Genomic DNA, 14373 nt, shown 5'->3' on the forward strand with positions numbered 1-14373 from the left:
AGGGAGGGAGAATTGACATCTGGGCAAATCAGAAAAGGCCTTTCTTGCATATTGCTCTTAGCCTCAAAGGCAAGGTGTAGAGAAGCAAGTTTGCTTCCATGTGAAGCGATTGGGTTTAATGACTGGATGTAGAAAGAAATAAAGAAATCCTACAGCATTTCTCAAGACTTACTTTATTCTCCCATTCTAGTTGACTACTGAGAAACGCACCTACTACCTGACTGCAGATTCTCCCAATATACTAGAGGAATGGATTAAAGTCTTACAGAACGTCCTTCGAGTCCAAGCTGCCAATCCTCTTTTCCTCCAACCTGATGGAAAACCAACAGTCAAGGGGTTGCTTACCAAGGTAGGATCTGAGGACACTGAATTTCTCAGAAATGATCATTGTGCACAAACGTGTGCCCTGCCTTCCCTCTGTCCTTGGGTCTACTTTAGCCTGTATATAGCTTGCTTGTCCATAGTTGTTTGCATTGTCGTTGTGTTGCCTCGTTCTTGAAGAGGACCATGACATGCAAGTGAATCGGATTTAAGTGAGGGAGGGCCATGCAAAGTCACCAGCCTCACTTTCTCTTTTAGAGCCATCTGGGTCCAGTGCCTCGATATACATCAGGATGGCTGGAGATGGCCCTGGATGCGATGGGAGTTTGCATTAGACATTAGACTGTAAGCTCCTTGGGGGCAGCCGCTGGTTTTTGCTTGTCTTTGTGTCCCCAGCACATAGTGGCTGGCACATAGTAGGTGTTTAATAATGCTCGTTTACTGACTGACTGCTTAGTTAGTACACCAACACGTAGTTTTATTTCTTTTTTGGTCCAGACCTGTGATTTTATTGATGTGGGAAGCTACCATCGTAGGAACTTTCTTCACTGACACAGCATCAGCAGCTTCTCCTGATTTACACAGTCTCAGCCTGGCACACTGAAAGGTTCAGTGATTTGCCCATGGCTGCACAGCTAGGCTGTATCAGAGGTCACATTTGAAACCAGATCTCCCTTCCTTCAAGAGCAGCCCTCCATCCTTTTTGGCTACGTGGCCTCTTATCTCTATTGTAGCAATATCATTTTAGGGCTTCCAAAGGACATAATGTTGCTTTTTTTTATTGCAGCATCAAGATATTTCATAAAAATTTGATTTTATTTTTATTCTTCATACTTCTACATGGTGCTGTCAAAGGTAGAATGTGACCCTTGGGCTACATGTTAAATACCCCTACCTTGGATGGCTCTTTATTTCCCTAAATGACACTACTCTTCCAATTTTGGGCTCAGGTTGTTATATTTCTGTGTTCTCTTCCGCATTCCAAGCAGCAATTGTGCATGCAAATTCTTTTGCGCATTTTTAATTGGAATAATTTGATATGATTATCGGGTGACTAAATTGAGGGACAGTGCAATGGATAGAGTACCAGCTCTGGAGCCAAGAGAATCCTGAGTTTGAATGTGGCCTTAACTTACTAGCTTACTAGTATACTTACTAGCTGTGTGAACCTGAACAAGTCACTTAACCCAGCTTGCTTTAGTTTCTTCATCTGTAAAATGAGCTAGAGAAGAACATGGCCAACCACTCCAGTATCTCTGCCAAGAAAACCCCCAAATGGGGTCATAAAGAGTCAGACAGAACTAATTGACTAAACAACAAAAATGCTAAGTGATTGAAGACATGAAGATTAAGTTTCTTTTCTTCCTGTTACTTAGAAAAACCCTGTCCATTCGCATATCACTGAAGTCAGTGATTTTTTGAGTGAAAAACTTTGCCTGCAGTTATTTTAGATTTAGTTACTTGCTCAGAGTTTATCTGTAGATTATTTGAGCTGCTGCTATATATATAATATTCTAATGAATTGGGGGAGAAGGCTTTTTAAGTTGTCAAAATAACAAGTGTATAAAATTAATGTGTGTGGGGATTTAAAGGTAAATGTTGCTAGTTAACTAATTTGGTTCGAGTTATTGTCAGCTACACTGGGTGCATTAATGCCTAGGAAAGAAACTTTTTTAAAAGAAAAAATCAAATTGTTCTTTTAACTATTGAGCTATGCAAGGTCGTGAGCTTTGGGATTATCTCTTATCTTTAGGGAAATTCTTCCAAAATTATACCTGTTTCATTGTTTAAACTTATGCTGAAACTTAAAAAAGTAAGAAATTAGGCTATTGCTTATATAATATTATCCAGTTCCTTTGTATTTTTTTAATAGAAAATGTTTGAATGGCCCCCTTTTTCAGTATCACTATTGCTAATTCTCCCTCCCAACTCTCTCCCTAACCCTTCATCACCATTAAAAACTGAAAGAAAGAAAAAAGCTTTTGTAAGAAATAAACATAGTCAGCAAAATGAATACATACAGTGGATGTGTCCAGAAAGGTTTGTCTCTTTCTTTACCTCTGTTAGGACATGGGTAGCATGCTTTATGCTCTGGAGATGTGGTTGTCCATTGCAGTGATCAGAATTTCAATGGTTTTTAATGTTGTTTTTCTTGACAATATTGCCAGCTTTTGTATAAATTGATATTATGATTTGTAATTACTTAGAATGTTCTCCTTATTTTGTTTGATATTTCTCAATTTATAATTTTGCTAAAGAATTTATATTATTTCACTTTAATGAACAGTCAGCATGCCCACCTAATAGATACAGCTCTGGACGTGGAGACAGGAGGACTTGGGTTCAAATCTGGCCTCCAACACCCACTAGCTTTGTGATCTTGGTCATATCTCTTAGCGTCTATAAGCCTCAGTTTCCTCACCTGTAAAAGGAAGATGATAGTAATAGCACCTCCTTATAAGATTTCTATGATATGAAATAATACATGTAAAGGGCTTTGCAAACTTTAACGTGCTACATAAATGTGAGCTATTAGAATCGTTGTTCATTTCAAGGCCTCAGAGGCTACAGCCACATATTATGCCAGTATTATCAGAGCACTCCATAAAGTTTATTTCTATGCAATGACTTACTAAAATCCACCAAAAGTCATGAGGGTACATCTATAAAAATATGTTTCCAAGCTTAATAAAACAAACACAAAACAAATGAAGCATTTCCCCACCCAAGCAGTACTCCAATCCATCAAACTTTTAAGTAGATGAACTATTTGTTTGTGTAACTATGGGTTTAAATGAGGAAAGGATAACCATATTTGTGAGTTTAATTGTCTATTTTGCTTTCTTTTGTTAATATCACCGAAGTGTAAATTACCTTATCAACTATTAGCCTGTGACTTTTATGAATACGTCAGATAAGAAATATACTCAATTATTAATATAGAATTTGGTAAAGTATTTCTCCCCAAAGCATGCATATGTAATAAAGTAATAGTAGTCTTGGATAATATGTGCACATATTATTTAGAATATTCTCTTCCTTATGTTCACAAAAAGCCTTTTTACTATTCTACTAAAAATTGCTATAGATATTTTTAAAGATTTGTGCTACAGGTATTTTTAAAGCAATGTTTGGAATTAATATTAAGTGTTTTGGAATACCAATTACAAAGCACATGTACCCTGGTCAAACAGGGTAATCTTGGATTCCATATATACATTTGAAATTAGAATAGGGAAGATGTACTTTGAGGTAACAGATTTCTGAGACTAATTTTTAATTCTTCATAATATAATTACAGGTGAAACATGGCTACTCTAAGAGAGTTTGGTGTACACTCATAGGAAAAACATTATACTATTTTCGTAGTCAAGAAGATAAGGTATGTATGTGTTCTTAACCAACAGGCTACTTAGAGCACTTAAAAATTATAACTGAAATTTTTTTCACTGTTGTTAATAGTCTTATTAATAGTTTTAACTTATTAACTTTGAATTATATTAAAGTTTTGTTTGAAACATAATATGTATTTTCAAGTGGCACACAGAGATCTTGATTCTTTTTGCCCTAATAATGTTTAATAATTCATCTTAGCCCAGAAGAAAGAGGCTTCTTGCACCACCTATTACTTTTCTATGGTCTCCCCAGGATCCAGCAATATCCAAATCATGTTAAAGATCTTCTGGGAAATATAGTATTAATAATAAGTAACATTTATAGAGTGCTTTTATGTGCCAGGCACTGTGCTAAGCACGTTAGGCACTCATCTGATCAGCCCTAGGAAGTAGGTGCTATTATTATCCCCATTTTACAGATGAGGGTAGACAGAGTTGTATGGTGGGTCAAGGTTGGGGTTCTGATATGGTCTGATAGGATGGGGTCTAATATGTTCGATTGAAAGGTATTGAAGGTATAAGAAATGGAAGATTACATCTTGGGAGAAGTTCCAGAGTTCTTGCATGTCAGTATTACAGTAACCAGATGTAAGGTCTCCAAGATTATACATGTACCCAGTTACCATTTATGGGCACTTTATGTCACCTCTAGATCCAAAGATGATTTGGATCTAGTGGCTTTTTGAAAATTTTTGATGTAGTATTCTTAGAGAATACCCAGTCTGTGACTGAGTAGTCCCTTGTGAACTAATTAACCTTACTCTGTTTTATGGCTCTAGAATGGACATTATTATCGTTCATTTTTTTGTTTTCAGAACTGATATAAGGTCAATGAACTGAGTAGACAGTGTTTGGTCTGAAAAATTCAAGCAGGAAAATAATTTAGAAAGTGGCTTTCTCACCATTACTGATGTTTGCTTCAGTTTCCTTTAGGCCAGATCAAACTTTGGGAGGCTAAAGTTGACGAAGTTGACAGATCTTGTGATTCTGATGAAGATTATGAGGCCAGTGGTCGCAGTCTGTTATCTACACATTATACCATTGTTATCCATCCCAAAGAGCAAGGACCAACCTACCTTCTGATTGGATCCAAGCATGAAAAGGTGACAAGAAAAATTTTTTTTTATTAAATTGATTTAGACAGACGCTTATTCACTATTATTAACAATTTTTCAAAGCATTCACAGGGAAATAAGGAAGGGAACATTTGTTATCAGTTATTTTCAGTTCCGTTTTTTATGAATTTTTTCCCGCATTTGGATGTAGGCCCATGGCTTTTGTTTGATATGTCATTTTCAGTTCTGTTGCTGAATGTTCCCAGAGGCTTAATTTAGAAGAGAAAGATGGTCAAGAGCCCTCACATTGAAACTATTCAGTGGTTATGGGATGTCACATCTCTCACAGGGAAAGATTTCTAGACAACTAAAGGTTTTTGTCATATCCCTGCTATGTTCAGTGACCTAGTAAAAGTTTTTGTCTAATGTAATTGAAAACGAACTGTTTTCATTTATTTTAGTCTCTTAGAGACAGCTTCCACCCACCATCTTGATGCACTCCATAATTTGGTCACGCTGTGATGAGAAATGTCTGTAGAAGATAAAGAGGGTGATGCCAGTCAGGATTTAGGCACATAGGCATAATTCAGACTCAGCCTAACTGGAATGACTCCATGATTTTGAAAATGTAAAAGTTTTCCAGCCCAAAGTCTTGATTTGTTCATGTTAAATTAGATTTTCTCAAATAATTGAAAATAATTCTTGGTTTCTTAGTTATTCTTATAATCTGTTTTTAAGGACACTTGGCTTTATCATCTAACTGTTGCAGCTGGAAGCACCAATGTAAACGTTGGATCAGAATTTGAACAGCTGGTTTGCAAACTGCTTAATATAGAAGGGGAACCCAGTAAGTGTTTCTTCATTTCCTAAACAGGGTTTACCAATTACTGGAAGTAGAAATGTATCCCTAGAGAGTTATAGTCAACTTTTCACAATCTCTTTCTGTACCCGAGTTCTAATTATAGAACTAAGAAATGCAGCAAATATGTATATGGTTACACGGAAGTGGAAATTTGTTAAACATTTGCTCAGTGCTTACTATATCCAAAACATTATGCAGTGTGCTGTTGGTGATAGAAAGATAAATAAGGAGGAGGGATTGTTTCATTTTCTGTTGTATCCCCTAGTACCTTGTACAATGTGTGTTACATCATAGCTATTTAATAAATTCTTGTTGATTGATAAAAAAAAAAAGATAAATAAGGCCTGGTCCCTGCCCTTAAGAAGGTTATAGTCTAGGAACAGATATAAAACATGTACTTAAATAATTGTAGTACAAACTAGAATGTGGCAATTATGTAGGAGAGGCACAAAGTTTTGCAAGATTTACAAGGAAAGAGTGATTATTTATGGGAGGAAAAGGAGGATCACAGAAGGCGTTTGAGCTATAGCTTGAAGGACAAAAGTACGATTTCATCTGGTGAAGATAAATATATGGTAGAGCAGAGGATGTTCCAGGTACAGGGGATGGAATCCACAAATGCACAGAGGTAGTTTTCCAAATGCTTACCTGATATTGACTATATTAATTTAATATTTAATATAATATGGGCAGCTAGGTGGCACTGGGCCTGGAGTCAGGAAGACTCATTTTCCTGAGTTCAAATCTGGCCTCAGATACTTATTAGGCAAGTCACTTAACCTTGCCTGCCTCAGTTTCCTCATCTGCCAAATGAGCTGGAGAAGGAAATGGCAAACTACTCTTTGCCAAGAAAACTCTGAATGGAGTCACAAAAAGTTGGACATAGCTGAAATGACTGAACAACAACCCTGTCTTAGGCACTGGGTTACTGAGACCAAGTGAAAAAGTCTCTGCCTTCAAAAAATGTACATGTTCCTGAAATCTGATTGGTCTTTTGCCTTCTGCTTAGATCCCAGTTACCCCTGGCTTTACTTAAAAAAAAAAAAGTCATTCTTTTCCTACTCAAATTTTTCTTGATCTGTTCCATTTGATAGTGAAGGCAGGGCTTGAGTGAGCCAAACCTCTTTGAAAGGTTGATTTAGTCAAAGATAAGATCAGTGAGTCCCTCTTTTAATTAAGTACTTTATTCTGTGGTCAGCTTCTCAGATATGGAGACACCCCGCCCTGTGTCATAGCAAAGAAGGAATCAGTTCTCCCCTGACAACACTGCCTTCGGAAGCTCTGCAGACTGAAGCTATTAAATTATTTAAGGTAAAATCCTGCCCCCCACCCAGGGGGTGGGGGTGGTGGGAGGTAAGGGTAGTAAGCATTGTTAAAACAAAAAAAATCTAAATCAGAAAAGAAACAGCATACCAGAAATATATTATTGTCAATGAGAGCCTTGAAGTTACCTATATATAGAAGCTCTGTCCTTTTCTGAGATATAGATAGATAGATAGATAGATAGATAGATAGATAGATAGATAGATAAATAGATAAAACTTGAGAGACATGAAAATCATAGAAAATAAGTTCAAATAGATGACTTAACGATTGGAAAAAACTTTGGGAAAGTGTTAGGAACTGTCCCTGGGTAAATCCAAAGGGTGGCTTTAATGGGCCTTTAAGTATTTAAAATGCTCATTGATAGACCATGTTACTCCTCCCTGCTGAGGATGGAGCAAAATAAATTACTTCAACTCCAGAATGAGGAATTTACATTAGCTATAAGGTAATTTTATATCAGAGATATTAAACATTGCACTGGGTTACCAGAGAAGACCTTATTTCCCAAACATATCTTAACATAATAAAGAAACTTCTCCTTCCTATTCTCCCCTTACATTTCAAAAATAATGTCTATAATTTTCACAACATAGTGATGATTTTTTTTTCCTATGATGGTCTAGTGTAGCTCTGTCTGAAGGCATGTGATTGGAATAGAACTCTTAAGAAACTTTCCATCTCAACTTAATTTACATTAGCACTTTCAGCTATTCATAAATATACTGAGTGATTTACAAAATCATTGTTATGTTGTATTTTATGCCTTTAAATTATGAAAATAATGTGATAGGACTATTTATACTGAAAGGACTTAAGACTGAAGTTACACTGAGTTGAAACGAAAAGGTCTTGAGCAAACTACTTAATCACTCCATTGCCTCCTTTTTAACTTGGGACATAATGGTTATTTTAGCTAAAAAAAAAAAAAGGGAAATTGCTATCAAGACCTAAGTCAAATTAATGTCATTACTGGAGAATGCAATTTAATTCATACTTCAAATAAAAGGTCTTTGCTTTTATTCATATACAGACATGCCAGCTCTTTATAAATGCTGCTGTTGACTCACCTGCTATCGATTACCACATATCTTTGGCCAGAGTGCTTTGCAGATCTGCCTCACACACCCTGAACTACAGAATGAAATTTGTTGTCAACTCATTAAACAGACAAGACGAAGACAAGTACAGAATCAACCTGGGCCATTGCAGGTGCCTCTGATTCTTTTAGTTTTGTGAACACATACAAAAGTAATTAGGACTACAAAACAGCTTTCTTAATTAAGCATCATTGTTTTTAATACTGTTCAATAAAATGCTAGGATATGATCAACTGTTCATTTTTTTAAATGATACTGACCAATATGTCATCTTTTATATTTAAATCTCTGAAACCCTTCTGGACACTAGTTCCTTGTTCCAATTCCCAGGACACTGCTTTGTAAATACTTCCTTTTTTCCTTCATCTCCAAACTACTCTTATTGCAAATTGATTCATTCTGTGTAGAAGGACAGACAAGGTGAATCCAAAGTCCTTGTATACTTTTACTGAAAATGCCTTAACTGTCATTTATGACACCCCAATAATGAAAACAATAACGTGCATCAACAGTAAGAAAGGACTGAAGTTCAAGTATGTTACGTAGAACAAATATTTGTGTTTGTGTTGTATTTGTAAGTCAAAAGACCTGGTTTCCAAGCCTTTCTGGACCTTGACCTCAGTTTCCTCCTTTATAAAGTAAATGGGTTAAATTATATAATCTCTAAGGTTTCTACCAATTTTATGACCTAATTATCTAAGTAGGTACAGAGGAATATTTGACTCAACCCTCACACTTAGCATCTCTATTTTAATCCAGCATTCAGAGGCTGTAATTTGCAGTTTTATTAGATTTTGTTGTCGTTGTTTGCTAAAAGACTTTTTTTAACCTTCTGAGATTTTTGAGAATTCCTTCTTCTCAGAGAAGAATCCTACAAGATGTCATTTTTTTGTAGGAGTTATTGATTCATTCAGCAATAGACAGGAGAAAAAGTCAACTCTTAATAGCAAAGAAAAATTACAGTCCAAGATCATTCAAATTACCCATAATCAAAAAATATTGTTAATCTTTTAAAAGAAAAAAATGCTAGAGGTCAGCCTTCAATAAAATGAGTTGACTCCCTGTGAAAGATCTGTGGCAGAACATGGAGATGCAGCGCAGAGGGTGAGAAGGCAAGAATGTGTGGGTGTACTCTGTACCCATGAAGGGAGCGTCAGCAAGACCACAGATTCTTTGGAGAGTTTTGGCCCTAAAGATTAAAGATCTTTCTTTCATCTTCCTTTTCCTGTTTTCCACTAACTCCACACACATAACTTATATTTTGCCAGCCATGGTTGTCCTTTTTTATTATTTTTTAATGAAACTTGCTTTTAAATTGCTTCCAACTTCTAAGTAGTTTCTAGGTCTTGTCTAAAGATGGCATGTTGTACTCTACTTTTTTAGGAATATTGGCACTTTCTGGAAATTTATCAAGCAAAGTGCATTCTACTGGTAGGCATATAGGTCAACCTAAGTTTTAAAATGTAACTAGGGGTTGAATAGAGCATGCACAGGTCACTGACCTTTCTTCTTCCACCTGACTATGTGTGGGTGACTCAGTGCTGAAGGGGATCAGTGCTTTGTAATGATGAGGCAACCCCCTTATTGACTGTAGAGCAAGAAGAGTTGATGATTCTGTAGAACTTCAAGCAATCGATATTTATTAAGCACCTACTATGTGCCAGGCACTGTACTAAGCAAACTTTAAAAAAGGAGGTGACCCTTTAAATTTACTCTTATCTGAACTGTTCAAAGGAGGAAAGAATACACACACACACACACACACACACACACACACACACACACACATATACACACGTACAAAATCCATTTCATTCAATAGGGAAACAGGAAGGAGAAGAGAGAAGGTCCCCAAGGGCTCTGCCTACTGACCTCCCTTACTTCCTTTAAATCCCAACTAAAATCCCATCTTTTACTAGAAGCCTTCTTTAACCTTGATTAATTCTAGTGCCTTCCCTCTGTTAATTATTTTCTGTTTATCTTGTATATAGCTTGCTTTCTATTTGTTGGGCTGTGGCTGGTCGTCTTGCTGATCAGAATGAGATTATAAGTTCCTTTAGGGCAAGGACTGTCTTTTGCTTCATTTTATATCCCCAGCACTTAGCATGGTGCCTGGCACATAGTAGGCAATTAATCAATATTGACTGATTGAATTTGAGGGAGGATAGATTCAAGGAGGAATTGTTCCTAAGCAAAATAAACTCCAGTGATGTACAAAAGTATTTATAGCATTCTTTTTTGCAATGGCAAAGAATTGGAAACTGAGACGGTGCCCCCAATTAAGGAATGGCTATATAACATATGATATATGAAAGTGATGGAATCCTATTGTGTTATAAGAAATAGTGGGGTGGCTTCAGAGAAACATGGGAAGAGTTGTATGAACTGATACAGAGTGAAATAAGCAGAATCAAGAGGAACCTGCAGTCTTGAGGCCACATGTGGTCCTCATGGTCCTCTAGGTCCTCAAGTGCAGCCCTTTGACTGAATCCAAACTTCACAGAACAAATCCTTAAGGGTTGTGGCTTCCCCACCCCTGATCTATAAAATGATAACAATATTGTAAGGATAAACAACTTTGAAGGACTTGGGAACTGATCAGTGTAATAACCAGCCTCGATTCCAGAATTCTCGTGATGAATGCTGCTGCCCATCTCCTGATGGAGTGGTCAAGGACTTAGAATGAGACTTTGGAGGGGGGATATGAGCAGTGCAGAAATTTGTGTTAATTAACGACATGTGATGTTAAAATGTATACTTTTTCTTTCTCACTTGTGAAGAAAGGGAGGAGGAGAGAGGGAAAGTAGATTTTTGTTCATTGGAAAAAATAATTGTTTTTCAAAAACGAAGTGAGTGCATATAGTTCTGTCTTCTGTTGACCTTCTAGGTGGCATCATATAGCTCTGGAATTTCCCATAAGGGGTGTGAAGGATGAGCCCTTCCCCCTCCTCCTCACCCTCAAAACTACACAGCAGTGAAAACATGGCAGCCAAAGTCTCATGCTCTGCCAAGGTGAACTTGGTCTTTTATTTGGGGTTGCCTTTCCTGTACGTGTTCTTTCCTGTTATTGGGAGGACAAATATTGACTCTCAGAGGAAGACAATATGGAGCTGGGGAAAAGTGTAAAATGCCTAATCCACAATCTTGCAAACTGTTTCATGTTGGATGCCTTTAAATATCAGCATCCTAGTAGGGTGTGACAATAGTTATACTTATTTGGTTCAAGTTTCCTGTTGTTGCCCTTGGGTGCTTGTGAGTGTTTCATGTTCAGCATTTCTTATGTGTGTAGAAATTAGATAACTATCCCATTTCTGATTCATGTTGCACATTGACTACTTTTCTACTGCCTCCTTTGGGGACGACATGAATTCAAACCTGAACTTTAAGCAGATCTTCCATGTGGGTGCCCAGGATAGTTGTAGAAAGATCTGAAGAGTGCAATAAAATACTTTGATACAGCTCAGGGTGTTGATTCTTAAAGTCCTCTAAACTTGAAGTGGATTGTAGGACTATGGGTTAGACATTTTACGTTTCACCTTGGTTCTGCACTGTCTACCTGAGAGTTCATGTCTTCTGGAAAGCCAGATCATGGACTAGGTGTATCACCCAGCTAAAGGCCATCTTCTCTTCCATAGTCCTGAAGCAGTTTGTCAGGGACTCCTTCCAAAGTTCAGCCAGCACCAAACTGAAGAACCAGTATCTCCCAGCCTCTCAAGCTGACAAAGTGGCCTCCAAGCCGGACACATCTGTATCAGATCAATATTTGTCCACTTAAGATCAGGAAAGAAGAACCACAGAGGAGGCAGCCCAAAACTCAGAATCAGATTCTCCAAGACAGAGTAGGGGCTTTAGCTGCCATGTACTTATGGCTGCATGGTAGCCAAGGTGGGAGGTTGGGGAGAACTCTTCTTCCCCTCCTAAATCCCCGCACTATATGATGCCATCTGGAGGGTCAAAACAGGAGAAAGTCGGGGGCAGAGCCCCTTCTATTTTTAAAGATCCATGGAGTCATCTCCCTGACCTGCTCAGCATCTGATAAGGTCTGATTATCTCAAAACAGGAATCCTTCCCCAGTGTGGAGTCATGCACATGTGTGTGGCAGGGAGCAAGAAGGTCCCCTCTGCACATGCTCTCTTCAATCTCATTGCATAAAAATTCCTTTTTTCCTGTCAGATATGCATTACTGAGTTGAATGAGTCCTGGTCTGATCCAGTACATTGTTTCCTATGTTTTGATTTATTAACGTCTTACAAACCTGAGCCTGAACACATCAAGAGTAGTTTTCTCCAGTGATGACTTTTTTTTTTGTTTTTGGTCCAGGGGTGGCAGCTCTTGGCTCTCTGTGTTGGACTCTTTCTTCCCCAACATCCATTCCTTTGGCTCCTGAAGCTTCACCTGAAGAGGAATGCTGATTCAAAGTAGGCATTGGCCAACCCAATGATGACCCCAAACTCTTAGTTTTGAACATGGCTATTCCCTCTTCCTCAAGACAGTCCTTGAAATACTTGAAAAGTTAGCAGAAATCTTCTTTTCTATAGGTAGAATGGCCTCGTACTGGAAATTAACTGACCCTGATGATACAGATCCCAAAGTTCACTCAGAGCGGGGAGCTATATTTTCTATGGTTTTTTTCCTAATTTCCTTGGTGCTGGGTTATTATTAAAAAAAAAAGGTTTAAGGTTAAGAATCCACTCAATCAGTACATCAATCCCCAGGTAAAAGAACTTGAAAGCTTAGTTAGAGTGATATTCTAGGCCTCAAAGGAGAATGTGCACCTGAATATCTTGGTCATGATATTAAGGTAAAAAAACAACTTTCTTACAATTTGTTGTTGAGTCTTTCTCAATAGAAAGTCCAACTTTTTGTGACCCCCATTTGGGGTTTTCTTGGCAAAGATAGTGAAAGAATTTGCCATTTCCTTCTCCAGCTCATTTAACAGATGAAGAAACTGAGGCAAAGAGGGTTAAATGACTTGCCCAGGGTCACACAGGTAGTGAGTGTCTGAGGCCAGATTTGAATTCAGGAAGATGAGTCTTCCTGACTTTAGGCCTGGCACTCTATGCACTTAGCTATCCAAAAATGGAATGGACTGCCTAAAGAGGTCAAGGGGTTATTGTAGTTGTTATTGTTTTAAAGAGGTGCTGGACTTCCTCCTTACTAACAATCTTCAGGCGAAGCATAGATGACCACTTATTGGAAATATTGTAGAGGGGAATTTATTTTTCATCCCCGCATTGGTTTTGATGGCTTCTAAGGTTCCTTCCAACTCTGAGAATCTCTGATTCTCTGACAGATGATAATCTGACTAGATTGTGCTGACTTGAGGGAGCCCCAGCACAGATAGGGACTTACCCAGGAGGCCAAAGGGCCTGATCCCCACACAGAGGGCATCGATGAATCTTTGGGCATAGATTGAAAGGTTAGGTCTTAAACTTAGCTTCGTCAACAGAGTTAGAATTTTTTTTAAAAATGAGATACTAAGATCAATGTCCAACATCTACTTTGGCTTAGTAGCATTTTGTTCATTTGAAGTCACAAAAATAGTTATCAGTTACCTTTGTATGGTGCTGTAGTTTACAAACACTTCCCCTCATGTGAAGGAGAGAGCTCAGGTGTTATTAATCTCATTTTGCAAATGATGAAACTGAGGCCCTAAGAGAAGTGACTTTTTTGATACAAAGTTAGTGATAGAACTGACATTCAAGTCCCAGCTCTCCTGATTTCAGATTCCATGCCTTTTCTGTTATCCCACACTACTGTTCTTCATGCTATTCTCCACTAAAATTATATATTCCTGATACTATTGTGATTATTTACTTTTTATTCATTTATAAAATGGTATTTATATAATTTCTTAAAATAGTTTTGTAATAGTTATATTAAAGTCAGTTTGGAGTTAATAATAAAATAATAGAGATAAAGGAAGTAAGTTTGCTAGAGATTTTCCTACCCAAAATATGTATCTAAATGCATATATACTATATGGGGGGGGGATGATAGTAAGAGATAGTGAGGTAGCTAGGTGATGCAGTGGGTAGAATGCCAGTCCTGGAGTCAGGAGGACTTATCTTCCTGAGTTCAAATCTGGCCTCAGACACTTCCTAGCTGTGTTACCCTGGGTAAGTCATTTAAACCCTGTTTGCCTCAGTTCCTCATCTGTAAAATGATCTGGAGAAGGAAATGGCAAACCACTTCAATTTCTTTGCCAAGAAAACCCCAAATGAAGAGTGGGACATGACTGAAAATGACCAAACAATGATAGTGAAAAGGGACCTGTATTTGAGAGAATTTTGCTCCTTAAAGTGTTAAAAAGAGAG

At 37.6% G+C, this 14373-nt stretch overlaps 1 protein-coding gene across 1 annotated transcript in view; it reads left to right on the forward strand.

The window, feature by feature from the left end:
* PLEKHH2 (pleckstrin homology, MyTH4 and FERM domain containing H2) overlaps positions 1 to 14373 on the forward strand; it is a 125442-nt gene that overhangs the window by 75315 nt on the left and 35754 nt on the right. The window contains 8 exon segments of the mRNA XM_021001273.2: positions 191 to 349; positions 3623 to 3703; positions 4640 to 4819; positions 5510 to 5618; positions 6832 to 6944; positions 7990 to 8050; positions 8053 to 8168; positions 12377 to 12474. Of these exon segments, the coding sequence (XP_020856932.1) occupies positions 191 to 349; positions 3623 to 3703; positions 4640 to 4819; positions 5510 to 5618; positions 6832 to 6944; positions 7990 to 8050; positions 8053 to 8168; positions 12377 to 12474 (917 nt within the window).

The sequence above is a fragment of the Phascolarctos cinereus genome, unplaced genomic scaffold (genome assembly GCF_003287225.1).
Source record: "Phascolarctos cinereus isolate Bilbo 61053 unplaced genomic scaffold, phaCin_HiC Scaffold_2;HRSCAF=192, whole genome shotgun sequence".
Classification (NCBI taxonomy): Eukaryota; Metazoa; Chordata; class Mammalia; order Diprotodontia; family Phascolarctidae; genus Phascolarctos; species Phascolarctos cinereus.